Source organism: Balearica regulorum, chromosome 2 (assembly GCF_011004875.1).
Source record: "Balearica regulorum gibbericeps isolate bBalReg1 chromosome 2, bBalReg1.pri, whole genome shotgun sequence".
In the NCBI taxonomy this organism is placed as follows: Eukaryota; Metazoa; Chordata; class Aves; order Gruiformes; family Gruidae; genus Balearica; species Balearica regulorum.
In genome coordinates, this window is record NC_046185.1 from 111,480,236 (window position 1) to 111,507,265 (window position 27,030).

The 27,030-nt window shown below is 41.0% G+C and overlaps 1 protein-coding gene across 3 annotated transcripts in view; it reads left to right on the top strand.

Moving 5' to 3' along the window:
- The window catches only part of GLI3 (GLI family zinc finger 3), a 214,166-nt gene that overhangs the window by 135,250 nt on the left and 51,886 nt on the right, over positions 1-27,030 (top strand). For all 3 annotated transcript variants that reach the window (XM_075745325.1, XM_075745327.1, XM_075745326.1), the window contains exons 5-7: positions 8,248-8,453; positions 13,573-13,719; positions 21,608-21,809. In XM_075745325.1, the coding sequence (XP_075601440.1) occupies positions 8,248-8,453; positions 13,573-13,719; positions 21,608-21,809 (555 nt within the window). The remainder of the gene's footprint in view (positions 1-8,247; positions 8,454-13,572; positions 13,720-21,607; positions 21,810-27,030) is intronic.

Consider the following 27,030-nt stretch of genomic DNA (forward strand, 5'->3'; position numbering starts at 1 on the left):
AGTATTACGAGTAGCAGAGGATGTATGTAAAAAAGCTGGATCTGCATTCAGGCAGTCCATCAGTTGAAAAATAGGAATACAGTCACTGACTAGGGATTTAGTGCCTTGATTAATGCAGCCAATTTTTAACTGTAACTGCATAATGTTAACAGTTCCCAAAGAAGGAAAGGGGAACCAAAGTAATATTCTTTTGCTGTAGGTCATTGGCTAATTGTCGTGCATGATTTCCAGCACCATGAACTTCCAGTCACTTGTGTCTTTTTTTTTTCTTCTGCAACGATACCTTTTAACTTTATGAGGGAGAAACATTTTGTTCTAACCCAAACTGAGGTTCTTAGTATATTTTAGGAATTTGCATTCCAGAACTGTACACATTTTGTAAGGCATTGTCCTTGCCTCAATGAGAAAATATTAATAACATAGCATCTCTTGGTCTGACCTTTCCACTGTAGATACCAAGCGCTTTCTGAGCGCTTTACCACAGTTTTACAGATGAGGAAAGAGCGGATGAGGAAGTCAACAAACTTGTCCAAGGTGGCACAGCAATATGTCATGGAAACCAAACCAGAGCCTGTGTAACTTAAACCCTGATCTAGCTCCTCTTATGTGTAAACTACGTAGGCACTGACCCGCTCATGATTTATTTGTACATACATCTACAGAATGGAAGATTGCTACCAAACATGATTCTGTGACTGACTACTCCATACTGACTACAGTTCCAGTGAGAATTTTGACGGAAAAGTGAGCAAAATATTGACTAGATGTTGGAACATGGAACACCAAGGACACCAAGGTTCTTTCTCATACTAGGATTTAACCATGTTCTCATTTTCCCTCTTTATTTGCACCACTAAGAAAATACAGTTAACAGTGCTTACCTTTTTGTACTTGCACTTAAGCTCCTTTACATGAAGTGTGTTCTGACATTTCTATGTATTCAATTAACTCTTAATTCTTTAAATGTTCTAAACCATTTGCTTAGTTTTGCTTAGTACAAGAATGAAATATAGCGGCTTAAAGGCAGTGAGTGATTTTAGGGGAATGGACTGCCTATTTTAAGACACAATTTCTGAGAAAAAAAAGTGTTAAAAGATGATATTATTGACTTCCCATACTACATAGGTTTGATTGTTTACAAATTCAATCAGAAGTGCAAAGACAAAAGGGACCATGGAATTGCATTTTAGAAATACTCAGTGCTGGCCTCACTCTCCTTGCATTGAAGACATTGGAAGCTTTACTGGTGGCTCTCAGGGGAGCAGAATTGGGTCAGCACTTTGTTCTTATGAAGATCATGTCCATGATCGCTTAAGAATTTTATCAGTTAAATCAGTGGACAGTTTCCCATCGACTGCAGTTTATGTAGGTTTGAACCCTACAATAGCAACTAAAGATTTTGAGAAGCAGGATGATTGTTTGGCTCTTAATTTTTCCATGTCATTTAGGCATATAGTTAGCTGCCTGAGCCTGATTTATCAAGCACCTACAACCACGTATGTGCTTGTAGCAGCAAGGAGTAACTTGATCATTTGGGCTAATAATTTGGCTAATTAGAATAGTTCTCACTTGTATTTTCAGGATCAAGCCTTACTTTCTTACAGCTCAGCTTTCTTAATATAAAAACCTTTTATTAGCCAGTTGTTCACTGCTGGTGCCGATGGGTCAGTCTGTACAAGCAACTATGGCATTAAACAAACAATACTCATTTAACCTTGAAGGTATTACCAAAGGAATTGAGCCATGTGTTTTAAAATAGGAGTCACTACATAACAAGAAAGTCCTTATCATTAGTTCATTTTCCAGGATCTACTAGAAATAAAAGCATGAATGTTTTGGGGGCAGCCATCAGAAGATTATTCCAGGAAAGGGGAAAAAAACCCAACAAACCAAAACCCAGAAAGAAATAAAAAAAGAAAAGCATCATAGGCTGTTTAATGAGTTTTTAACATTTTTTCAGTTCTCCAGGCAGGGCTGAATTGAACAGGTACCAAAGAAACAGTGTAGATATCATTCGTATGAGAGTTATGCCATCAATGCTGGCTCCAGCATTGAATAACGTACTGTTAAATGATTAAATATCGAGGTTTGAACTTTGACACTTTCATAATATAACAAGATGGATGAAAAGGCAATAATAAATTAGGTTATGTTACAATATTTCATCGCACTTCGTTGACAAGCTTTGTTCTGTGAGATAGATTATTGTTCCATCTGTAACCTCAGCTCAGTGTCATATTTACAATGTTATAGTTAAGGATCACTTGCTGTTTTCAATATAAATGTATTTTTCAACAGATTCATAAAAGAGCCATTTAAAAATTTATCAGGACAAAACTTGGCATTAAAATTTCCAGTCCTGGAGTTATAGTTTCTTTTAAAATCAGGAAATGCTTAAAACGCCATTTTTTGGGGTTGTTTTTTTTTTTAAATAGGTTGTACATAGAAGAGGTTTTTGCCCAAGTACAGCTTAAAACTATTTGGAAACCATTTCAAAGTGACAGATCACTTCTCTAACACCAAACCAACTTCAAAATTTCATCCAGATTTTCCTGTGAAACAGAATTTTGTGGCTGTCCTGAGTGGCTTTACGTCTGCTTCCAGGAAACATTGCTATTGAAGAGCACCCTGTGACAAGCATGGGGGTCACGGTGCTCCCCAGGACCCGCTGTACTTTTCACAGTTGCAAGTGATGCAATAACAGGGACAATGTGTGCTGTGTCAATATTCTGGCATGTCTATTCATATTCAAGGACTCCAAAGCAAAGAAACGCAGTGTGAAGACCCTGAGGCCACTAATAAGCCATACTGGTCTTGAACAGCCTCACCTGGGACCTCCACCCACACCCCATGTACCCAGAAGCCCCTTTTAAGCTCAGCCTGGGGCCTTTAGCCCTTGTCTGAGCTGTGCTGTAGGTAGCACCCATCTCTGGTCCTGCTCCTGGTTGAGCTTGGGACCTGTGTTCTAGGTAGCTGTTCTCCTTGATGGACCTCTCAGAGCTATGATGTAGCTTGTCTGCTGTCCTGTCTTTGGTCCTATCTCCTTCTGCACTTGACTGGTTCCCCTGGACCTGGTTTGTCACTTTGGCTTGTCTCAGACTGCTGATGGACCCTGTTACCAGCACCTGGCTCTGATTGCTCAGCTTAGATCAGATGGCATGGGGTGTATTCCCTGCATTGGGGTTAACCTTGGCTCTTGGCTTGCCTTCCCTAAGAGAGCAGCTGGCCTTTGCTTCTCCCCAGCACCCTGAACTGGGTCTCTTCTTCTCATCTCCTCCCCTCCTTCAGTTCCTGGGCTAACCACCCTTACTCAGTTACAAGTGTAAATCCAGGTAAGGTGGTTTCATGGTACTTCGGGCTGGTTCTCTGCCTGGCTCTTTACTAGGTCTACATGAATGATAAAACTATATGTGATGTAATTGGGAAGGGAGTGAAAAAAGAGTGGGAAATTGGAGTTCAGTGTTCTTGTTTTGATATGAAATCTCTGAACAGTTACAGGTCTGTTAGCTGGGAAAATAGAAACCCATTAATGTTTTTGTCAGTCTTAATTTTTCAGAGGCTCAAAATTGCCACATAGTTTATTGAATGGTCAGAATTCAAGGAAGTTGTATCTTCCCACCTGCAGTTTCCTTCCACCTCGTGCGACAGGAGCAGTTCAGGAACATAGGTGGGAGGAAAGGTGCAAATTAAAGGGAAAAATGCGGTAAGGTAGGAAATATTCCGTGCCTTGTCTAGCCTAATAGCTGGAGCTAATCCAGCACCTGCCACACCTCACCCCACTGCACCAGGGATGTGGGTAGAGACTGGAAATCGAGCTCCTGAGCCCTGTCAGATGGCACTGAGAGGGTGGCTGAAGGGCCAGGTTGTTGACAAGCTCTGTGCTTGCTTACCTACCTGGGGCTTTTTGCCTCTAGTCATAGCCACACAGCAGTATTTCGCCTGCACGAGTTAGCCACTCCATGACTACCAAAGAAAGGGATAGGATTTCCACTTGGATTTGGAGCATCTGATCTTCTTCATTGAAAAACTGGCTAATGGTTAGGTACAAAAACCAACGTAAAGTATGTGGTATGAACCCCCCTACCCCCCTTCTGTCTGCTGATGGGGGAAAAAAAGTGTGATCCTTTCAGGATAATACTAGGTAATGATCTGTGCATGCAGATCATTTTGAAATATGTGTAACAACTCGCTCATGCTTGCCGCATCAACTCTCCCATAATCTTCTTTCCCCAGTTAAAAAAAGGGCTGCATGCGCTGAAAAGGGAATTACACTTTGTGCAGGTTTTGTGGCGGCTAGAATCTAAACCTGCTCCTGACCAGTTGTCTTGTGCAGAGTTCATCTGTTGCAGCTGTAAGCAACAAAACAAAATGACACACTGTTTTCATGAGTAATAACTGAAATCTTACACACAGCTCACCTGTGGTTCAGCAGTGGTCAGAAAAAGCATTAAAAAAAAAAAAGTGGCTTCACACGTTTTGTGGTTTGCTGTACATCTGATGCTGTTCGCAGCTGCTGAACTGGTGTGACCACGTAAGTTTTTAAGACTGTGCAGACACCTCAGCAACATTCATCAAAAGAAGTGTCATAACTAATAAGAAAAAATACACCTGCTTGCCCTTACACTGATCTCACTGCCTTGGCATGTGTGTGCCGTTCTCCTGCTGAGTAGTTGAGATTCTCCAGAGCAACGGACAGGCAGAATTTGGCAGGCTGGAGACGGGTGGGGAGTGGGAAGACCTGGAAGCTGTGTGGCAGTCATGGTATTTCAGCACCTCAGCAGTGAGCACAAAGGCAGGCTGGACAGAAAGGAGGAGAAGTCTTTGTAGCCAGCCCCCTTCTCTGCTGTTTCTCTTTTACATCAGGAGTGTAGACGTAATCAATGTTACTGAGAAAGTAATATAATCTGCCTACTGTGCCAGGATAAAAATTGCAGTGATGACACACAGCTATAGGATCTGTTTTACTCCCAAACCTGGAAACCTCTAACTTTCAAATAAGTATTGAAAGTATGTAGGCTTTGTATTAAATTTGAGTTGAGTTTGCAGGATCTCTGGGAATAAACACAAAGATCCTGATTCAGAAAAGAGCATGCATCTGCTCTGCTCGTTGTCTCTGAAGGAAGCCTTAGTGCTCTGAGTATGTCATTGAACAGGAAAACCCCTGTGTAGCAGAGGATGCAGAACAAGGCATGAAGTTTCAAGCAGTATCACTAAAAACGTCCCTGCCTTTTCTCATGCTGAAACCTCATTGTGTCCCATGAAGTAGCCTCACACCCAGGGCAGAGCACAATTTGCCAAGGCCGGGGACAAAGTACATGTGAAATAAAGATGATGGGGAGACTGCCACCCACATCCAGAGATTTGATTTGCTTGTCACTGAAGGAGCGTCTCAGAGCTGCTCTTGGGCTGTACTGTTTGTTAGGTACATGGGACAAAAGCCATTCTTTATTGGTACACAAAGAGGTTGCAGTGCTGGAAAGTAATAGCTAATAGTAAGTGTGTTTGGCTGCACCCTTTCTAAAAGTCATATTTTAATTGAAGGAGGAAATATTGAAGTTTATCATGGAGGGGAAGGAAGGGAAGAATATGTGATATCTATTGGAATAAATCAGGAGGGCTCAGACAGTGGGAGCTGAGAGCAGACAGAAGCAGGAGGGAAAATGGGACTGTAGGGAAAGGTGAGTCCAGAAACACAAAAGAGTGAGAAAAGTACAGGCTGGAAGTGAGCGGAGAAGTTAGCAGCAGCACATGAAAATCAGATGTTAGAGAGAGATTAGTAAAAGTTAGAGTCCAGAGCTGAGACTTTTATGTGGAATCTGATGACTCCTTATTTCTGCCTCTGATAATACAGTTTATATGCCTGCTGTAGATTGATGTTACCCAGGTCAGCACCCTTTCCCTAACATCCTTGGAAAACTGAGGAGCTCAGAGGAGTGGAGAGAGGAAGAGGCAGGGCTGAGGAGGAGGAGAAGCAGTTGAGTCCCAGTGTCCTTGAATGGCTCCCATTGGATCTGGAGGGAGAAGCTGACAGCCTGGCTCTTAATCTTGCTCCTGCGGCAGCATTTGGCTGTTGGCCAGCTGGAGAGTGAATCGCTGAAGCTGATACAGACTTTTAGCCTTCTTGCAAAAGCTTTTAAACAGTTTTCTGTTCAATATACTCCAGATAAGGCCAGGGCTCCTGCTTGCTTGCATGCTCTTTGGGTTTCTAACGCTTTCTGAGTTGAGATCACATTAGAAAAAATGAGTTGTAAAATGACATCCAAACTTAGTTCCTTTGTTACTCTTGTATTAAATTTGCTATACTACTGTATTTTCCTTACTGCCAGAATGGGAAATTCACTCTGTAATGTGATATCCAGCTGTGGTAATTTTGCTTTGTACACCACCATGAGTTTTAAGGCTCCTGCCTTCCGCACTCAGCCTCACCGGCAACTGTGAGACAGCAAACGCTTCATGGCTGGTCGGGTTTCACAGGACTAGCAAGAGTAAAGCTGTGTTTCCACCATATAACAAAGGTGCTTCAAAACCACGCAGAGAAAAAGTGCTCTGAGGAAAAGAGATGCCTGTTTTGCACAGTGGTGGAAAACGGCTTCTGGTTTCAGCTTGTCATTTTAAATATGATGAAAGCGTACCAGAGAGTGGCTGGGCTTCACGTGGGTCACTTGCTTGGGTGCCAAAGGAGTGAGCGCGCTGCCGGTACCTGCTGCTAGTACGCGAGTGCAGCTCTCTTAACAAACTTTGGAGCTAGGAGGTAGTTTCATATGGGAAGGCTAAACAGGTTTACCTTGCAGAAAGCCGTAGGAGGGCAAGAAACACACAAAAGCTAAATAAGGAGGAGGGGAAAGGAAGGGAAAAGAGGGAGAAAAGTACAACAGGAAAAATCTTTATTCCTCAGATTTTATGAGCCCTTGTGGATTTTGTGGCAGGGAAGACAACATCGTGTTTGGAATGCATAACTTTGATCTTTGTCCCACTAAAACACCAGCATTTCTGAGCCGATGGCAGGGCAAAATTGGTTCCTATGTAAGATTATGTTCTGTTGGCCTTTTAGGTGATGACAACTATCTCCATTGATCGCAGTATGTGTATGTTAAAGGAAAGAAAATACATTTCTTGTTTTATTATTCTTTGTAAGCCAGCAGCATCAAAGGAACAGGCTGCCCTCACTGCTCTCACAGCTGCTGCCTGTGTCTGTGCTGTATATATGCTAAATTAATTGGAAAAACAGGGACAAAAAGGCATTTAGTTCGGGTCAACCAGTTGGACTACAGCAAATACATGACAGGCTTAATCATTGTCTTTTGCCAAAGAGCAGGTTGGCAAGGGCAGGCACTCCAACCCCTTCTGATGAAATTTGGACTTTTTCCAGTGCCTTTGGAGGTGGGATGCTGTGAGAGAAGGGTCTCCATGCAGAGCCTGGACACTGTCTTATCAACAGGGTGGGATGATGGGGCGGGTGACGGAGGTTATTTATCTTTTGTCAGCTGTGAACTCGGCTTTCAGCCTTGGTTCATCACAGCTTCATACATGTAGCTTGAGAAGGCACCACAGCTCTCCCTTCACAAGAGTGAGGTAGCTAATTAATGTGGTCTTGTTAAAGACATCGGCCTCTGGTGCCATGCTAAAAACAAACATATGCAGCTATCTTTCTTCCTTTGCCACCAAGTTTTCTGCATCTTTCATGGGAAGGGAAATCAACCAAAAAAAAAGCTCCAAAGGACACAGCTGTCGTAATGGCTTACAAAGTTTAGGTCTCCTGAAATGACTTGTGTAATCTCGCACTTTCAGAGGGAGCAAGTTGGCAAATAAAGGGAGTGCCCACAGTGCAGCTCTCAAAACTCTTTTTCCAATAGCCACGTGGTTTTGAAGATGTAAAGGATTCAGCATCACAGTATGTCTTCCATATTGCAGCAGTAATTAATATGGGGTATACAGAGTGCATATTTCGCACTAATTAAAGTGATTTTCTGCTGAACTCCTTGGGAAAGAGTGTTGAGGGATGTAAAATTAAACCAAATATAAACTCATGTTAAAATTGGTCAGAGAAACGTTGCTAATAATGGATAGAGAGAAGAATTCATTTCCTATCCTTTTTCTTTCCAGGCAGTTGACTTTAGTGGAAGTTGTTACATGTGCAACCCAGTTGCTATTCTTCAAGAAATGAATGTGTTACCTTTACAGTATTTTTCTTTATCATATAGATAACCTGGCTGGTTTTTGTTTGTTTTTCTTTCTTTCTACTTCCAGGCCTTCTGCCTTATCTAGTAGCCCGACATACTCTGAGCTTCCGTTCCTTAGAATTTCCCCGCACCGAAATCCAGCTGCAACATCGGAGTCTCCCTTCAGCACCCCTCACCCATACATTAACCCCTACATGGACTACATCAGGTCCCTGCACAGCAGCCCGTCCCTCTCCATGATCTCAGCAGCCCGCGGACTCAGCCCAACAGACGGTGGGTTAAGACAGGCTTCCTGTTTTCTGTCATTGTAGCAACTTAAGTTATATTAATCTTGTCAACATTTTTTTCCCCCTCGTACAAAGCAGCTTCAGCAGGTTTGTCAGACATATTCATTATGTCATAAATGTTTCAATACTTCATCAGCCGATCACAGCTCATTTGTACATCTCACAAATGTTGAAACTTCAGGGAGAAGGAAAAAAAAAAAAAAGAGCCCTGCCTCATTCAAAATTTAAGCTGGAAGGGTGGTGTATGTCTTGTGATATCTTTTGATTGTGGAGCTGACCCAGTGTGTGATTCTGATCTCCCAAAAAATCCACTGTATCTACATTGAATCGAGCCAGATTCTTTGTGAGTGTACATCAGTGTATTACCATGGAGTTCTTTAGGTGCGAAAGGCTTGTTAATGAAAATAGTATTTTTCAATCATGTAAAGCATGCACTGACTTGTTATATTTAGTCAATAGTTCTGTTAAAGTTATGAAGAATTATCTCAGTTTACCCTACCCAACAATATGGCCAAATGAAATTATGCTGATGTAGAAGAAGTGCCTGATGATCAGGACTGGCCCCTTTAGTTTAAATAGTGGGCCATATATTTGAAATATCGATGCTTTAGGTCTTGGTGTGACTATGGTTATTACTTCCCACATTATTTGGGTTGAAGTGATGTCCCGCGATCACTCTTGTCATTACCCTGGCACATTTCCTATTCGTTTCATTGGAAATTTTGCTGAAGTGAGCATTGAATAGAGTTGCAACAAGGCTCAGTCTTGTTAGCAGTAGGTTTTTCAGTAATAAAGTAGTTTGACATTTCAAAATTGTAACATTTGCTGAAGAGAGCTAAAATATAACATGCTCACAAACAAATATGCAGTGAAAATAACTGAACTATTATTTTAACTATGGGAAAGATCTTCCTAGTGTATGCAGAAACTTACCAAACAGAGTTAAACTGCCTTTAGCTGAATTTGAAAAATGAGTGGTGCACCCTATCCAAACGGATAACTAATTAATCTTCGCTTATAAGAACATATACCTTTACAGTTAATACATTAGTTATGGGCACATATTCTTATGAGAATAAATTTTAATGACCTATTGTCAGTCAAGGTGTATGGCATGCACATAGGGCTTTCCTAGCAGCACTTTGGATGTTATATGAATCCTTGTTAATTCTACCCTTTTTAGTTCTGCCAAATATTAAAAAAATATGTATATTTTGAAGGAACAATTTGGATGCTCAGAAATACATATTTTGACTCGGGGAGCTTGGAGCTTTTGATGTAGGATAAACATGATATAGCTATAATATAATGGCATAAATTGGGAAAACTCTTGCAAATGTGTATTTGTGCTTTTCACAAAAGCTAATATGCAGAACACTGTACTATCTTTCCTTCAGAAATCTTCAGATCACATTCCTGCAGAATTGCATTTATGCTTACGGTATGCCCCAGGTACACACAGAAAGAAAGGGGGGGAAAGAAGCCACCTATCACACAACCATCTGACATTAACCTGTGTACGTTCTTGGTCTCAGGTACACAATGCTGAATTCGTTGGCGTAGATGTAGGCACATAGTGCTATCTGAGATACACTGGAGTATCTTACCCAGCACCTAGATGACACTCCAGAAGAGGGGCAGAGATCTCCTAGAGGTGCTTTGCCATATTCACAAGGCCACAAGTGGAATATCTCTGAAATTCTAGGATGTCTCAGGGTAGAATTTAGTTCCAGATTCTGGCACCTAAATTTAGGTCTCTAGAGTACAGAAATCTGCCTGAGATTTTGGTGTGCTGTTTTGCGATTAGAGTCCAGTGAGTTCTAGGTAGTGCAGTCAGTGGAGCCTTGGAGAACTATTCATTTCACCCAAATATGGACACTTGCATGTTACCAGCTGAGCCTGGAGCTCCGTCATAACTGTGGCAGTGCTGAGATTCATCTGTCTACAACGTAGGTGTTTGGTGTCAGTTCGGGTCTGTGAAATACCTTGCCTCAACTCCAGCTGCCACCTCAGAAAGGCAGTTTTCTCCTCTAAGGCCTGTCTCATACCTGCCAGCCTCATGTAGGTGCCTCGGATACCCATGGGCTTTCAGGTGGCACGAGACGCTCTAGTGTGGGCAACACAGTTGAGTAAGCTCTGTCTTAATGCCCATCCTCTGAGCTTTGATCACTGACTGTATATACAACCTTAGCCTTTTCTAAGTACAAGATAAACTTACTAGCTTAAGCTTCTTTCTTTGGGTTTTAAACAAATATGTCTTAGTTTGTTTCCTCTAGGCTCACAGCTCATCTTTGATCAGTTACCGCAGTCCAGGTGTTGCGCAGCACCTCGTGAAAATACAGTAACTTGATTGAGGTATTGGAGATATTTCAGGAAAACAACATGCTTATTGAAAAGCTGTTAAATTTGTTCTCTGGAATCCATAGTTTGTATGTCATCAGTCAGGTATACAATGAAATGCTTTTTTCAGGTGTAGGTTTCTGGGATCAGATAGTCCAAGTCACAGCTTGGGCACTACTAGAATGCAAATAAAAAAACCCTCTATGATTTAAAGGGGTACATGCGCATAATGTACTAATAACATAATGGACGCCGTGGCTTAAGTCGTATAGCATTTGAACTATGAAAACTTGTAAGTTGTTACTGTTCTTCTGAAAGTCATAGAGAGATTTCTCTTGCTACCCTAATTGCTTTAGGCCATTTAGATAATTAGGTCAGTGTACTATTGGGCTCAGTCTGTCGACTCACAAATCTGGGGATGGCCAGGAGCCAAAACAATCTGGAACATAACGAAGAGCAGTTACATGTTCACTACAAGTCTTGCCAGCTGCAATTAATGACTGCCACAGCAGCAGTAATGGTAGACTGTCTTCTGTCCTGTCACTTCACCTTACCTAGCAGAACCGGCGGGCCAGGGGTGGCCGAGGACTCCTCTGAGTAACACAGAGGGCTCAGCGCAAGGGTAAGGACTGAGTGGGTGGTGTGTGCAGAGCAGAGTGCTCAAACGAAGCCCAGCAATGCCCGCAATGCAGAAGCAAATGCGTCCCCTTGGCAAAAAAAGCAGGAGCAAAGCTGAAGCTACGCAGGAATAAACAGGAGAAAATTCAGGGCTGCGGGCCTTCCCGTTTACCCTTCATTTACCCTTCATGCAATACATCATTTAGTAGGCTAATTTTTTATATTTGAAGAAGGTAGTAAGGAATGATCTTTAAAGAGCACCAGAGCATTTCTCAGCATATGGAACATTTAGTAATGCAATTATGTGCTCACTATGTTTTCTGCAGCAGTTCATTTTAAACTTTGCAGCCAATGTTATTGTTAGTTAACCCAGACACTTATGTCAGAAAGCTCAGGAAGTATTTTAAGTGTGTCTGGAAAGATATGGTGGTTGTCTACTACTGTAAAACTTTGAAAATCAGTGATTCAGGGTGAGTTACTCCTCTTTTAAAATTTAGTCTGAATATTTTTCTTGCCATTTCACAGAAAGTGGTAGAGGCTGAAGTAGATTATATTTAATTGAGAAATCAATTTGTAATTTGGAAAAAATACCAACAACCTTTAACTGAGCTCAGGTTTTATGCCATTCCTGTTCTTTTTTTGATGTACTTTCATTTTTCTGAACCTTTCCTGAAATTGGTTATATTTGACATCGTAACATCAAAAGCACATTCTTCCATTTTCTTTGGTAAAAATAATGACAGATTATACACTTTGGAAATGCTGTTGATGAATAAACTTTTCTCCAAACTCCAATGCCATTTAGTGTAAATGTTGATTCTTTGCTTCTAAGGTTTGCATTTAGGCTTGGATTCTCTAATGTAAACATAAATAATCCTTTCTAGTAATATTGTGTAAGTAATAATATTCGTGTTCAGTTGGTAATTCAAAGAATTTCAGCTTAAAATTTTGTTTCCATTCAAGATTCAGTTGCTGGGATCGAAGAAATTTCTCGTTAAATAATACGAAAGAATATAAAATTAATTTGTTGGAGTGTAGCTCATTAACCTAAGGAACTTGAAGTGTTTTATGCAAACATATGTACCATCTTCTGGTGAGCAGAATGTAAGGAAATTTTAACTGTTTTGCAAGTGGGACAAGTAGAGAGCAGAGAGGAAGGCTGCTCGCCTCAGGTCACATAGCAAGTTGGAGTCAGGGTCAAGGAGATGGAGCCCAGCTTATTTTATGAGTACTTCTCACACAAGCCCATGTAATGACCCTCTACTTACTGTAGAAACTGAAGCCTGCTGAGATGAGATGATACTAAAATTATGTGGATTCTTGTGTTTGTCCAGAGTTGCCCATTAGTTGATGGCATGCTTGAAAACTGCAGGGGAAGAGAAAGCCTGTACATGATTTTTACAGGAGAGAAAGGCTAATGTATGTCATTATCAGAGGACTACATCACTCATAAGCTCACCGACGTAGGATGTAGAGCCTATCCGGTCTGTGGTTTTGACTCTGCAAACATACTTGTATGTCAAGTACACTTAAATATGAACTTTGAAGGATGGGACGGCCGTATTCATTGACCTCAGTCTGTCCTCCAAAAAACCTGCCCCTGCGGTCTTCATGGACAACCGGTATTTGTCCTGAAAACATGCTTTGTCCTTGTTTACTCCTAAACTTATAAATAAACTGCCACTGTGAGTGAAAATCTTCTGGGCCTCTAAGCAGAGACTCCAGAAACTTGAATGCTTATGGAAGTTCAGCTGTGTTGTTACTTCAGAGATGGAGTTCTTTGGGCCAGGGATGAGGTAAATGGGAATAAAGCTCCAGGAAGGTTTTCCTGCTTTTTTATGTCACTAAATAAATCATACTGGTTTCCACTGCTGTCAGCCTGTCACTTTTTGAGTCACTTACTAATAAATATAAAAAAAATGAGATCACCGAGCTCATTAATATTTTATATCTTGCTGGTTTTTGAATGGTGTCTTTGCAGTACCATTGGTTGAAATATATTGACCGGTGGGGGCATACTGCAGATGTTGCATTACATTAAAAAATAAACAAGCTGTTTTAATAGCCAGAGGAACCAGCAATGTGATAAAACTTTCCTTCTCATTTATCTTACATCATTAATGGTCCTTTTTATGTTGTGTTTTTAGCTCCACATGCTGGCGTCAGTCCAGCTGAATATTATCATCAGATGGCTCTGTTGGCAGGCCAGCGCAGCCCGTATGCAGACATCATTCCTTCAGCTGCCACTGCTGGAGCCGGTGCTCTTCATATGGAATATCTTCACGCCATGGATAGTAAGTGACATTTTCTAGAAATATAGACAGTCCTGCAAAAGGAACCACGTGGGTTGTTCCTGGGCTGACCCAAAAGGTCTCCATGCAGATAGAGAAGTGGGAGTCAACGTAAACCTCCTCATGAGGCTGGAGGGCCAAAGCATTGGTTGCCAAATGTACAAGGGTTACGTCAAGTCTGAAAGTAAACTTTGAAAGTAAGTAGGGAAAGGAACAGGACAGCTCCTGAAAACAGGTTATAAATTTTATTTCCAGCAGGGCTTGAGTACTTTTGAAAATGTCCTTTTCTATTTACAATCAGTAACTCACTTTCATTGTTAGGGTGAGTATTTCCCTGATGAGCTCTCTGTTAATTAAAGGTTTACATCTGTTTTTCCATTAGGAGAGCATGCTCCCCTCCTTTTTAGAGAGTGATAGCCATGCTTACAATTTGTATATCATAGACCAGTAGACTTTGAGACCACTTCTAAGGTGAAGAAGTTTGCTGAATTCTCAGGGATCCTGGCTTAGTTTTCCCTAATATTAAGAGCCTTCTTTACACACTGCAGCATCTTTCAGACCTCTAATCTGTCTCCCTTTCTCTGGTGAAGGAGGAAGAGAGAGCACCCCATTCCACACTGCTCACTGCTGCTGCTTTTGATCAGCCAAAAGAGATTATGCAGAGCACTCCCCTCTACTCATAAGATGCTTTTTGGGATGTACTCAGCTCCTTCCAACAAGGGAAATAAAAGCTGGGGACAAGAAAAGGTGGTGACTGTTGACTTTTGCTTGGTAGTACAGAACAATACAATAGTATTAGACCACCTTGTTGTCCCACAGCTTTTAAAAATCTTTGTTAGCATGCAGTTTCTTCTTGCCCGGTGTTGGCTGCATGCCATAGCTCAAGGACTGTGGGAGTTGGGAGGTTCACCTCTGGAACGCATGGGAATGTAGATAGCTACCCCTGTGGAACACATGCATGGGAGTGTGAAGTAGTTGATTGACCAACAACTTTTACAAGAATCAGGCAAGACAGATCGCTGTGGAACTGGGCAGGGAAACTCTTTTCATTCTCTTACTTGATAGTGAAGGATTTTTTAATTCAATTTCTGTTATCAGTCTCCTACTGCACTAGTAGTGTGCATAGTGATTTTACAGTAATGTAACATACCTTGAATCCACTTGAGAAACATAATAAACCCACACAAGTAGTCTGGACTTAAACCAGAAATTAATGTGCAGGCTTCAGTTCTTGAAAGCTTACAAATATTATACTTCCTGATTTGGATTTTGGGAGGGATAGGGAGAGACGAGATACGCTGCTAATGCATTTGATGCATATTAATAATATCTTGCAGAATGGAAACTCTGTTACGTGTGGTTCAGATAATGGAAATCTGTTGCTGTGTTCCAGTTGCAAGGACAAATCCCCAGCTTGTATGAGTGGACATGACATCATTGAAGTAAAGGGATATTTTATACTTTCAATGTTTTTGGTTCCTATTAGGACAGAACTTCTGAATGTGTGTAGGTTGCAGTTCCAAGCCACGTTTTTGGATGCAGTCTTGACTGAATGGGTCTATTTAGTCTATAGGAAGACAGGTAGCAAGATATATGCTAGAAAACATAAGGAAAACAGAAGACATTGCAATACTCATACAAATAATGGCATTTGCGCAAAGGACCTTCATGCGTGAGTAGAGATTGTGTATGCTGTAATCTACATAGAGTTACAGCTTTTGCATCCCAAGAATGTTACCACTTCTTACTTAAGGGAAGATGTTTTGACCTTTGCCCATAACTTCAGCCCATTCATAAAAGGTAGCAAAACACTATCTCTAATAAGGATGTTTGCTGTCACCAGCTTTAGCTACGATGTATTTGAAATGCACTCTTTAATTTGTTTTGTGTTTGTTTTTAAAAATCAAGATCACACATTTGAGATTCATTATAGCAGCAACTTTTCAATTAGGGATTATTTCAGAGTTAAAGACAAAAAATGTGTAGCAGTATTATGCAAATGGGTTATTTTTAAACAGTAAATAGAGAATTAAAATAAGAGTGAATCCTAGTAAGGTCACTCAGCTCACCTTATGTATTTGATGAGAATGTGTTTAGTCAGGCAATAGCTGCTTTTATCTAAATAGAGTATGAAGTTACCCTTTTACTTTGTAAAAACTAATTAAAACTATCTTAACTTGCATGGGTATACAGTAAATTAATTGTCATTAAGTAGGAATCTGAATGTCCTATCATTCATCATGCTAAAGAAAACCCCTTTCTTCTTTGTCAGAATTTTAGATTAGAAACAAGAACAAAACAATTAGCAGGAAGCTGATATTAAGACTTTTAAAAAAAAACCCCAAAACAATAAGAATGCCCATGTTTGCATTTAATAACAAAGTACAGTGATCAATGCAAAGCAATGCCATTTGTTTGGATCTTTCTTCTTAAGGGCTTGTATGGTGATCTTAAAAGTACTCTTTCGCCTTTACCCAGTCTTGTCAAAGGAAACAGAATAGAGATTGGTAGTTTCCCTCATTATCTGCTATCAAATTCTGAGAAAGTTGACTCAATTCACTCAAAGGCTGCTGCTCATTTATTCCACACAACAACCAAATAGATACAAGCAAGACATTGTTTTTCTTTTGTGAAGCAAGTTTGTCTCCTAATTGTGTGTTTATACAGCTTCTAGCACAGTAATTTGGCATCTCTGCCCTCTCCTGTAGTACAAATAATAATTCCAACACCAGTGTCCAGTAAGCACAAAAGCACGTTGCATACAGTTTATGCAGTTTGGGGCCTTTTGTTTTGCTCTGTGGTGCTGGAAAACTGATTTCAAAATGGGGATGATATGAGTGGGAGAAGCATTGATCAAGAAGTTAAATCTTGCCTAAAGAGCAGTAGACTTCTTGAAGCTCTGAACTTCACTGTCTATAAATAGTCTAATATATTGTAGAAGAAGGTGGCCAAGATTCTGTATGCTTGATTGTCATTTTTCCTCATGCTGTCCTGTGTGGCATGAAAAGTGAACGAGAATTTTCTTTGCTGCTATAAAGTTTTTCTACAGTTTTGATGGCCAGAAACCCTGACCAAGTCTTCTCATCTTCTTGCTTGATCTCAAAGGGTCAGGTGTGCTACCTTTAAGTATAGCGTCAAAGTAACTAGGAGGGGAGTAGATGCGGCAGGTATTGACAATATACCTGCATTTCTCACTTGGAGAATATGTTTTACTCTGTTAAATGGTGTTCAGTGGAAGGCAAACATGTTCCCTGAGGTTTCTAGATTTACCCTGAAAGTATTAATGTCCTCACTCTGACTAACTTTTGCCTATGCTTGCTCAGAATGGGAGATGATTGTTATTTTTTCAAAGGTATTCATCATTGACCTACCGCTTTTGGCATTAGAGATACTGATAGCGACCCAGTTGTTGTAAAGAATTCGGCCAGCCTGAAGAGTTGAGCCAATGTGAGAAGCTTTGGACTGGGTTTGATTGCTGATTTTCAGGCACAGTTGGAGAATGAGGGAGAAATAGCAAAGACATTCCTTTTCCTCTCACACTGATGACATGTTTACCATTTTGAAAACTAAGACAAAATTTATGACAAACTTTCATGGAGTGAAAACAAAGTTTACCCATCTGTGAGCGGAAACCAGAAGGAAAAGAAAGAAAGCAAGCTTTAATTTTAAAAAAAATCAAACTTCCCATGTTCACAGCCTTCAGAAAAATCTAGTGCCTGAGACAGGTTCAAAGAAATTTGATTTAAAGGGATAGAATAAAAAAGGTTTGATGAAGTTTGATTTAAAGGGATGGAATAAATGATACATGTCTGAAGATTGCCTTATAAATGATTAAGCAATGCTAAAAACTTCAACTCAGAAATCAAATTCATGGGCAAATTTGCTGGATGGCATATTCCATTTTTGAAATTTATGATGGAGATAGATATCTGTTATTTTAGAATTGATCTTCACCCCATGAACAAGATCTTTTCTTCTGACACCTGCTGGATTTTTTATCGGCACACTCAAGTCTTCACTATCAACTACTGACTTTTTATTACTATAATGTCTACTCCAAAAAGGTGACATTCCTAAACAAATCTTCACTCTCAGCTTCCATTTGCATGCTTTGCCAAAGCTGATGGGGTTTTTTCAGCACTTGCACAGAGGTAAATGGATTTTTAGTGACTCAGTGCTCCTGCACTCTTTGGTTTTAAAGCATTATCAGGTGGGGAATGTAATGAATGGCGGGAGAATACTGTGAGCTAATGAACATCTCAAATTGCTAAAAAAAAATTAAAGAGTATTTTAAATAAATGCCTGGGCAAGGCTGAAAAATTTGGTTTAGTATTCAAAGGCACTGACAAATTATGACCTATTCCTTTTTATAGTAACATACTAACTAAGACCGATGTTATGCTAAATGAATGGTTTAGCAAACATCCTGCAGCATAATGAGTGGTCTGCTCATGCTTAAGACTTTAGGCATGTGGAACCTAATTAAACCACGAAGATCTGAAAAAACAGTAATTCCATTTAATTGTATTTTCAGTTTTGAAAGTCGTGGCCTCCCTTGAAGCGAATCCCCCTCTCCTGTGGTCAGACTCTGTAGAGCTCTTGCCCGGCCTCAGCCGTTGGCTCCCACCGTGAAGCAGAAATACTCCCTTTAGCAGGGGACTGTTGGCCCTTAGGAAGTTGGTCCTGTCCCAGGTAGATGGAGGGGACTGCCGAATTCCCAGATCTAGGTAAGGCCAGAAACGGGAACTGCCTGGAGGAGAAGAGGAAGCCCAGGACTGCTGTGCGGTGTGGCCAAAGCCCAGGCTTTGCCCCTCGCAGTTGGAAGGAGTATCTTTCTCCATCACCGGTCGCAGATCTTGTGCGTCCCCTGCAGAGTGATGGACAGGGGTGCCCTGGCAGCAGCTGGCAGGCAAGGGGGAGGTTTAATGAGCAGTAGTGGGTTGAGAGGGCGCTCTTACAAGAGCCGTAGTATAACTTAGACAAGGGGTAAAGGAGATGGGCTCAGTCCAGAAAAGGCAAGGAAGAGGAGGAAGTCAGTCATTGCAGTTTTTGAGAATCTGCAGGGCACTGCAGGGAGTATAAATTGCCCTCCTATGTGATCTGTCGAGGGTGACCATACTTCTCTCCAAGACTATAAGAGCTTCGAACTGTTGTCGGTAATGCTTGTTCAGTGCTCTCTGAGATGCAGGCTGGAGTACCAACGAGTCTGCGTGGGTGGTTGTGGCACATAAAATAAATGGTGTCTGATCACAGAAGCAGCAAAACACAACTGTTACCTCCTGCTTTTATTGCCCAGTCTAGCTTCAGAGATGCTCAGGTGCTAGTATTCTTAAGAACTGCTCCACTTTTTTGATCAAACCTATGTACCCCGTCTCTAGTTAGCATCAGTAGCCCTCAGTCCATGTTTAGCAGGGTTGTAATGAATTTCTCAAGAAAGTGGCAATCCCTTTGTAGTTGTACAGATTCGAAACTGGACTTCAGATCCATAAGAGGTAATTTTTCAAAAGTGTTTCTCTTGGAAATCACATTTGAAACTGTTCACACATGGCCGTCAGTAGCACACAGTGACTTTCAACTGTAAATACAGAAATTTAACTAGGTCTTGCTTATCAAAAGAGAGGGAGCTATGCTTGTTCCCACTGAGCACCTCTGCTGCCTTCTTGCTGGCACTATAAGGTGTATGCCCATCAGCCTGAGGAAAACAGAGGGTTCATAATTATGTTCACATGACTGCAAGCGGTTGCTGTCATGTATAGCACACCACTAGGATGGCTGGTAGTAACATGATACTGTGGCAGCAGTGTTCAAGTAACATCTCATTTTGCTGGTCAGCCAATGTCTAGCAGGTCTTCCTTGTCCTCCTTACTTACTGTTTAACCAGGAACACCTGTACATAGCTACCCTCTTGTAAAACCATGATAACAGAGTTTATTCACCAATAAAGTACTTGAATTGTATCCTCACCTGAGGCAAATAACGTTACCACTACTGACTTCAAAGGCGTTCTCATTCATGCTGGCTGAACAGTCAGCAGAGGAGAGTTGTGGATGAGAGATGTAAGCGCAAAGTATTACTGTTTTTGTTTTACCATGACATGTATCTTGTATTTCCTTATTGAATATGTTGCAGTTTCTTATAGCTGCTGATCATTGTTGGTTTTTACTTTAGCACAAATAAAAGATCTCTGCCTTTGAAAGATATGAAGCACAGCACTAAAAAATTATCAAGCAGACACAGTACAAAAGAAAGCTCATAAAAAGGAGATAAAACAGATTACATAAAAATAATGTGTAATAGCTTTTAGGAAGAAGTAAATGGCTATGCCTAAGTTTTAAATGATGAATCAAGAGTATAAATGTTCATTGAAAGACTGAAGCAGTAGGGGCTAAGGCCTGTTTGTGGAGACAGAGCACGAAGGAAAAACCTCCGTATTAGCCAGATGCCAAAAAGAATTGACACACATGTTGGCTAGTTGAGGCAAATCTAAGCACAGATTAGGAGAAGGACTGTAGATGGAGATCTGATCACAGACACAGTAACAATAAAATGGCAGCTTTTAATACCAGATGAAAATCTTGGAAAGCATGCACAGAAAGAAGGGCAACCAACTCAGGTGTGTAAGGAAAACATAATGGCAGATTCTAATCCAGTTCTGTCCTTGAGTCTAAGTGGAGTCAGTTGGGCTCTTCTCCTGGTTAATGCTAGGTATGTAAGTTTAAATACCCTGCTGAAAAATGGTCCTGGGCACCAAGATGTGAGCAAGCATTAGGAAAGGCAGACCTATAATAGAGGCTTGTGGCCAACTGTGAATTATTAGCAAGCTATAGAGAATGTCAGGGACTCTGGGAGAAGTAGCTGTAAAGTAGGTATCAAACCCAAGACCTTGGCTGTCAGGATCGTTAGGATTTAGACCTTTACTGCAGGTTCAAGGGATTAAAGAGGTAAAAGAGGCAGTACTGTTAAAGGAAATAGTTCAGTACGCAGTGAGTTAGCTAATTCTCTCCTCGATCTCAACTGAGATTGAAAATAATTAAATAAAGGGAAGAAATTTAAGGTGATATATCTTCCATCAGGACTGCAGAGAGTTGGGATGACATGGTAAAATAAACCAGAAGAGGTAGTGATTTTCAGAGCAGCACAGAAAATTTAGAATTGTAATATGTATTTATTTAAATGGTATCTGTATGGTTGCCTTCTCTTTGCTGCTTTGAAAAGCTTAATCTCTATTTTAAAAGAAATTTAGCAATTGGAGGCCCCTGTACACCCCAACACAAGAATGTCATGGGATCCTGGACAAATTCACATAAAGCCTACTGTTTCTCAGTCTAATGCTGTGAATGTCGATTTGATGTCTGCTGATAGAGCTGGCCTTTATAGTGGTTTTTTGGTCCTGATTTTTACTTTTGCTTCAAGTATCAATGAGGCAGAATTACAGTCAATAAAGGAAAAACTGCCTCTTTATTTCTACACTGTATTTTACAAGTTTAGCTTTGACTGTGTGTATTAAAGTGATGCGAGTTTGGGTTTGCTGGTAGCCCAGATCTGAACCACTGTCTCATTGCTCATGGTTGAATTAATGATGCGAATGTCTAAGAAGCCATCAGATTCATAAATCACCAGAAATGAGAGGGATAACTCATAAAAGTCTTTTCCTTTTGTTTAGCAATTTATCATTTTGCTTGCACATTAATAAACAGAGCTCCCCTGAGGTAAGCCACAGGAAGATAGATTTTTCTTCCTAATTTTCCTCAATCATAGCCAGTAGATCACAAGTGGAGAGAGTGGGCTTGTCACAGTTTGTTGGTGTCTTGAGACTCCCTCTACCCATCACTGATAACAAATAAATGCTATTAAGTACCCTGGTGGATAATTATTTGTGTTTACATAACAGGCGCCAGGTTTCCGAGTCCGAGGTTGTCAGCTAGACCAAGCCGAAAGCGTACGTTGTCCATTTCCCCCCTATCTGATCACAGCTTTGACCTTCAGACCATGATACGGACATCTCCAAATTCCTTGGTCACAATTCTCAATAATTCTCGTAGCAGTTCCTCAGCCAGTGGTTCTTATGGCCACTTATCTGCAAGTGCAATAAGGTAAGAATAGCATTTTCTACCTGTATTGTATATTCTCATTTATGTGTCATACACACACATGCAAATATGAATATATGCTCACATCTTTAAGTAACTGTTTTGTTTTGTGAATATGTGTATTTTGCAGTTTCTATAATGTATGTTCACTGCAGCGTAATTTAAAGTTCAAAATACTTTTTTGTTTTTGCTCAGAAAGGTAACCACAAGGGACTTTTTGGCATATTATTGTCCAGTGCAGGTAATGCTCCATCTGACCAGCAGTAACGGTGTGTGTATGTGTGCTCGGGAATCTGCTTTAAGGGAGGAAGCTCTAGGATAGGTTTGTGACTTAATTCACTCGGGTTCTTCTGGCTGTAGATATAATGGACAGTGAAATGTTCCTACATTACAATCATCAGAGAATAAATCACAGACATGTGGTACTGTTCAATTAAAATGTTTGGCTAGAACTTCTTGGTATTCATCTCCAAGGTATATTGAAAGATTAGACTTTTTGTGGCTAAATTATCTCTTTTTTTTTTCTTTTTGGTACCCAGGAAGTACTGTTGTCATCCAGTATCATTAGAAATGTTGTGATTTTCACTTGGTCACTTCACTTACGCATGCATGAAAACAGCCAAAAATGGTTGTTCTGGTGGCAGAAGAGCAGAGTAGCAAGGGAAGAAGTGGCGGAAGTTGTACAGGAAAGGGAAGCAAACTGAGCACAGGGAGGGGGAGCAAAACCAAGAACAGCAGAAAAAGGGAGTGGAAGAAAATTAAGAGAAGCAGCAGGAAAAAATGGAAATGCAACTGAAGAACATTCTTGTATTTGTGACATTGCTATATGTTAACTGGGAAAAGCTCCCTCAGTATTAAAAAAAAAATCCCCCACACCTCCAAAGTCTCAGAAAATATTGGGTTTGCATTATGGCGCTCAAACAAAGAATACTGCTGGTCTCTGGCTTAAAAGCAGCCTCCACCTTCAATTTGCAATGAGGCAAAGGAGCAAGTCCCTACAGCAATTTCTTGAGATCTAAAAGACCCGTGTTTGGCGAGGCTCAAACATGCCTCTCCAGCAAAAATGACACACTTAGAACTTCAAAAACTGGTGATAGGGATTTGCACTTTTGGAGAAAATGGGGCATGTGACTGGTGTGTTAGAAACCATAAGCCGGCCAAACTTTGAAAGCGACAGCACTGTAAATATTTGGTATTAGTGTAAGTGCTGTCAGGTTTTTTTAAGCATTTATTTTAAATAGTTGTGCTGTAGCTCTGATGTACTTGAATAGCTGTATAGTGTTTCACAGGTATGATATCATAGCTCTGCAATACAAGTCTGCAATCTGTGCAACCACAGACCCAATTACGAAGCTCCATAATGTGGAATATGATTTATGTCAATAGCTGGCAGCAGTCTTGGACCACATCTGTTAAATACATGTACTATGTGGAGGTGTACTATCCCCACTGTCATTAAGATGGGATGGCACTTCAGTTACTAATCTCCTTTTCCATTGCTTGTAACTTAGGTAAAGCAAATAGTGCGTGAAAGTTGGCGTAATCTCTACAGTGGAGTAAGTCTTCCCTCCTTTTCTTCTTCTTCCACAGCTGGAAATGGTTGGTGTGTGTTTTTGACAGATAGAATCACAAACCTAAGGGCCATCCCTGCAAAGCTGGAGTCAGGGTAATAGTTTTGTTGAAGACAGTTGTGGAACTGGTGTGAGTTATGGGCAGAGACTGAATGCTAAGGAGTAGAATAGTGAGTCTTGTGAACTGATGTCACTGAAGAGAGTGAGGCTTATGTGACTGAGCCTATGGCTGACTGAAGCTTTCAGCACTTCCTGGTCATACCTTCCAGGCATGCATAGTCCAAAATTTCACACCATTTTGAATTAATAATCTTTTTCTTTTTGATAAGAGTATGCCTGTTCAATATGAAAAGTTGGAAACATACCTCTCCATTCTTCCTGGTGGAAAGGAGGGAAAGGGAGAGAGCTGGCTCTTTTTCCAGCTTTGCAACTCACCTTTGTTGGTGCCCTTTAAGTTCTCCCATCTGAACCTGTCTATAGAAGAGTTGCACCAAAATAAACAGTGATATTAGGTATTAAACCTGAGCCACATTTCATTGCTTTAATAAATTCCAAGACTAAACAGCAATGAGATATCAGTAAAACTTAATTTATTCCAACTCACTGTCTTGTAAATAATGAATTCAGCACAAGAACTGCTGTACTGTATCAAACTGTAGGTTCATCCCATTTAATATCCTGTGTGCAACAGTGATCAAAGTGTAGAAAAAACTTTTCCTAGTGTAAAATCCCAGCTTCTGGAAACTTGCAGGTAAATCTCATAGGAGTTCCTGCAAGAAAATGCTACAGTTCAGCAGGCCACTAGATGGAATTGCAAGACAGGAAGGATTTGTATTTTAGGCAATATCAGTCGCATTAACATTACACAATCCTTCTACTTTTACATCTTGTTTCCAGTCACTTTTAACTTAGCCCAAATAGATTACACTTGGCAGATACCTATCTAATGGTGGGTATTTCCAAAAAGGGTCAGCAAAGTTATTCATTTGTCAGAATGAAGTTAGGGAGGAAGAGACTTTCCTGTGCAAACTAAAAGCCCTCTTGCTACCTTTTCACTGAGAAGATAAAATTTGCCAGGGGTGTTGCTTAGATGCTATAGATAAGATCTTTGCTGTTCTTGAGAAATTGTCCCATTCAGCCAAGTGATAAGCCCTTAAGAGGTTTCTATTAGCATGTGTTACATAGACTAAGCATTCCGCTTGTTTAAGTCCAGGGCCCACAGAGAGGAAGGAGGACCTTTTCCTGCAGCTGCAGCTTTTGTTAATCTGGTACCTCCTTGGGAAGCTTGTGGAGGCTAAGCTGTCTGCCCAGCCATAACAGCCTTGTGAAAAAAGAAAGCAGTCTTCAGAGGAGACAGGAGTCAGACCAGGAGCTGTCCGGGTTAAGGAAGCTGAGACAAAATACTTACATAGAACACCACATAAGATTTCACTAGAAGAGAGAAAAACCTGCAAAATCAAGCATGCAGAAGCTGGTCATTAAGGAGAATGAAGGTACTGCCCCCTTGTGATTGTGCTTTGATACCATCTTCAATTGCAGGGTTGCACAGTATTTTTTCACAGGGCCCCTGCTTGCTTCAGTGCACAGGCTGCACATCCTCTCTGGATCAGTCAGAGCCACAGAACCCTGCCTCACCTGTCCCATGCAGCTGTACAGGAGGAGGGAGCCTCTTACCTGGTTGGTTGCTGCCTGGAAGGTGGACCTTGCTCCACAGTCCCAGCCTGATGCTGGGCAAACTGAACTAGACAGAAGTGACCACCAGGCTCATACAGCTTCTCTTCTGGAAGCCCAGCCTACCACTCTTAATTCTGCAGAGGAGCGGAATTTCTCACAGCCATGGCCTGAAGCTACTGACAGCTGTTTTGAACATTTCACGTTAACTAACCCGGGAGATCAGGTCTCCATATCTGAAATTGGGCAACCGCAATGAGTGGCGCTTTTTACCTTTGTCTTTCTTTGATTCGCATGCCTATGCAAAACAAGAGTCCTTCCCCTTCACCTCAGAGGGAGGTTGAAAGCATTAATGTTTTGTGAAGCACTTAGACTGTACAGTGATGAGTGCAGTAGAGAAGCTCAGGAGGGTATCAGTAATTATGTATTCACCAAAGGTTTAAATACAGTGGAAAGAAGGCCCATGAGCAATATTCTGGGCAAGAAGAAGAAAAATACCAGAGATTCTCTCACTGAAAACTATTGTGCATCTTGTGCACTGAATGAGGTATGAACCCTACAGGGAAGAAAAGGGGTGCATGGTCATATAATTAAAGGCTAATGAGTGAGCACATGAGGGTATGGGCAGTTTTAGTTCTGGCATGTTTGATTTTGTTGCCTCAAAGCTCTTTTAACCTATTTTTGCAAAGGTGCTACTTGTGTTAAGAAAGTGTCTCCAGGACCTGACTGGTCTTTGCATTGACTAACAAAAGTACATCCTCTGGCTGAAAGATTACATCCTGTGCTTCACACAGCTTTTCAGTATAGGACCCTCTGTATGAGCACTGTGGGATGTTGAGGATTAAATCAAATTAAAGGAGCCACGTTTTGGGCTCTGTTTTTACAGAGCCAAGCAGAGAAGGGCTCTGGTCCTTGACATGGGTACTACTGCAGTTTGAATAATAAATAATAGTAGTTTAGCACAATCCAGATAGGGCTTGACTTGGCGGGCGCTTTGTCATTGTCAGCTGGCAGCGTAATGCTGTATCCTGAGTACTGGCTGAATACTTGAAAAGAAGATGTTGCTCCTGCTGACAGCTAATAGTGGATCTCCTTTAGCACACCAGGTAGAGCTTCTACTTTGTGCATTTGAAAACACCTGGTTTAGGTTTCAGCTGGGAGAGATTATGCAGTAAGGAGGCATATGAAATAGCATCAAATGAGGATAATCCTTCATTTGACATTTACTCATTTGGTTACCTGCCTCAGTCCTGCAGTGCAGCACCCCTGCTATTAATCTTTTGTCAGGATGTACTTAATGTTATGTCTTCTACCTGTGACAATTATTAGACTTTGCACTTCACTAGCACTTCTTTTTGAGAGGCAGCATGGCCTAGAGTGAGTATAGAGGGGGTAATCACTTCCCATGATATTAAGAGTACCGATTCAAAACCTTTACAAAAGATTAGCTGGTCTTTAATAAACACAGGAGGTTGGGACTTCATGTTCTATGTGATCTGAAATTCAGAGCCCTTGTATTTTTCTAGTCCCTTAGGAGCCCTACAATACCAAATTTACAAAGTAAGTTTTCAGAAAATGAGCCGAATTCCCTGTCAACTACAAGGTGTTTAAATCAGGAGTAGTTCACCTACTAGAAGAGACTTTCTTTGGTTGGCAGATGTAACTGAGAATACACCTTAGCCATCTTATAACATGTTAAAATTCAGTTTCATGTGAGCATGGGAGCCCTTTGGGCACTCTTCCAAGGTTTAAAAGAAACTGAGAAAGCACAGCAGCACTTTTTTCCCCCACCCCGCCCCAAGCTCTGCCCCTGCTTCCCTGATGTCATCAGAACAGGAAGGAGCAATTAACATAGTGTGGTTAATTACAGCCAGATCCTGGCTGTTCTGGCTCACATCAGTTTGCTCTGGGCTGATCTGAAGCTGAGCATCAGGGAATGGGGGTGAGGATACTTTCACAAAGAGTGGTAGGAAAAGATAGCC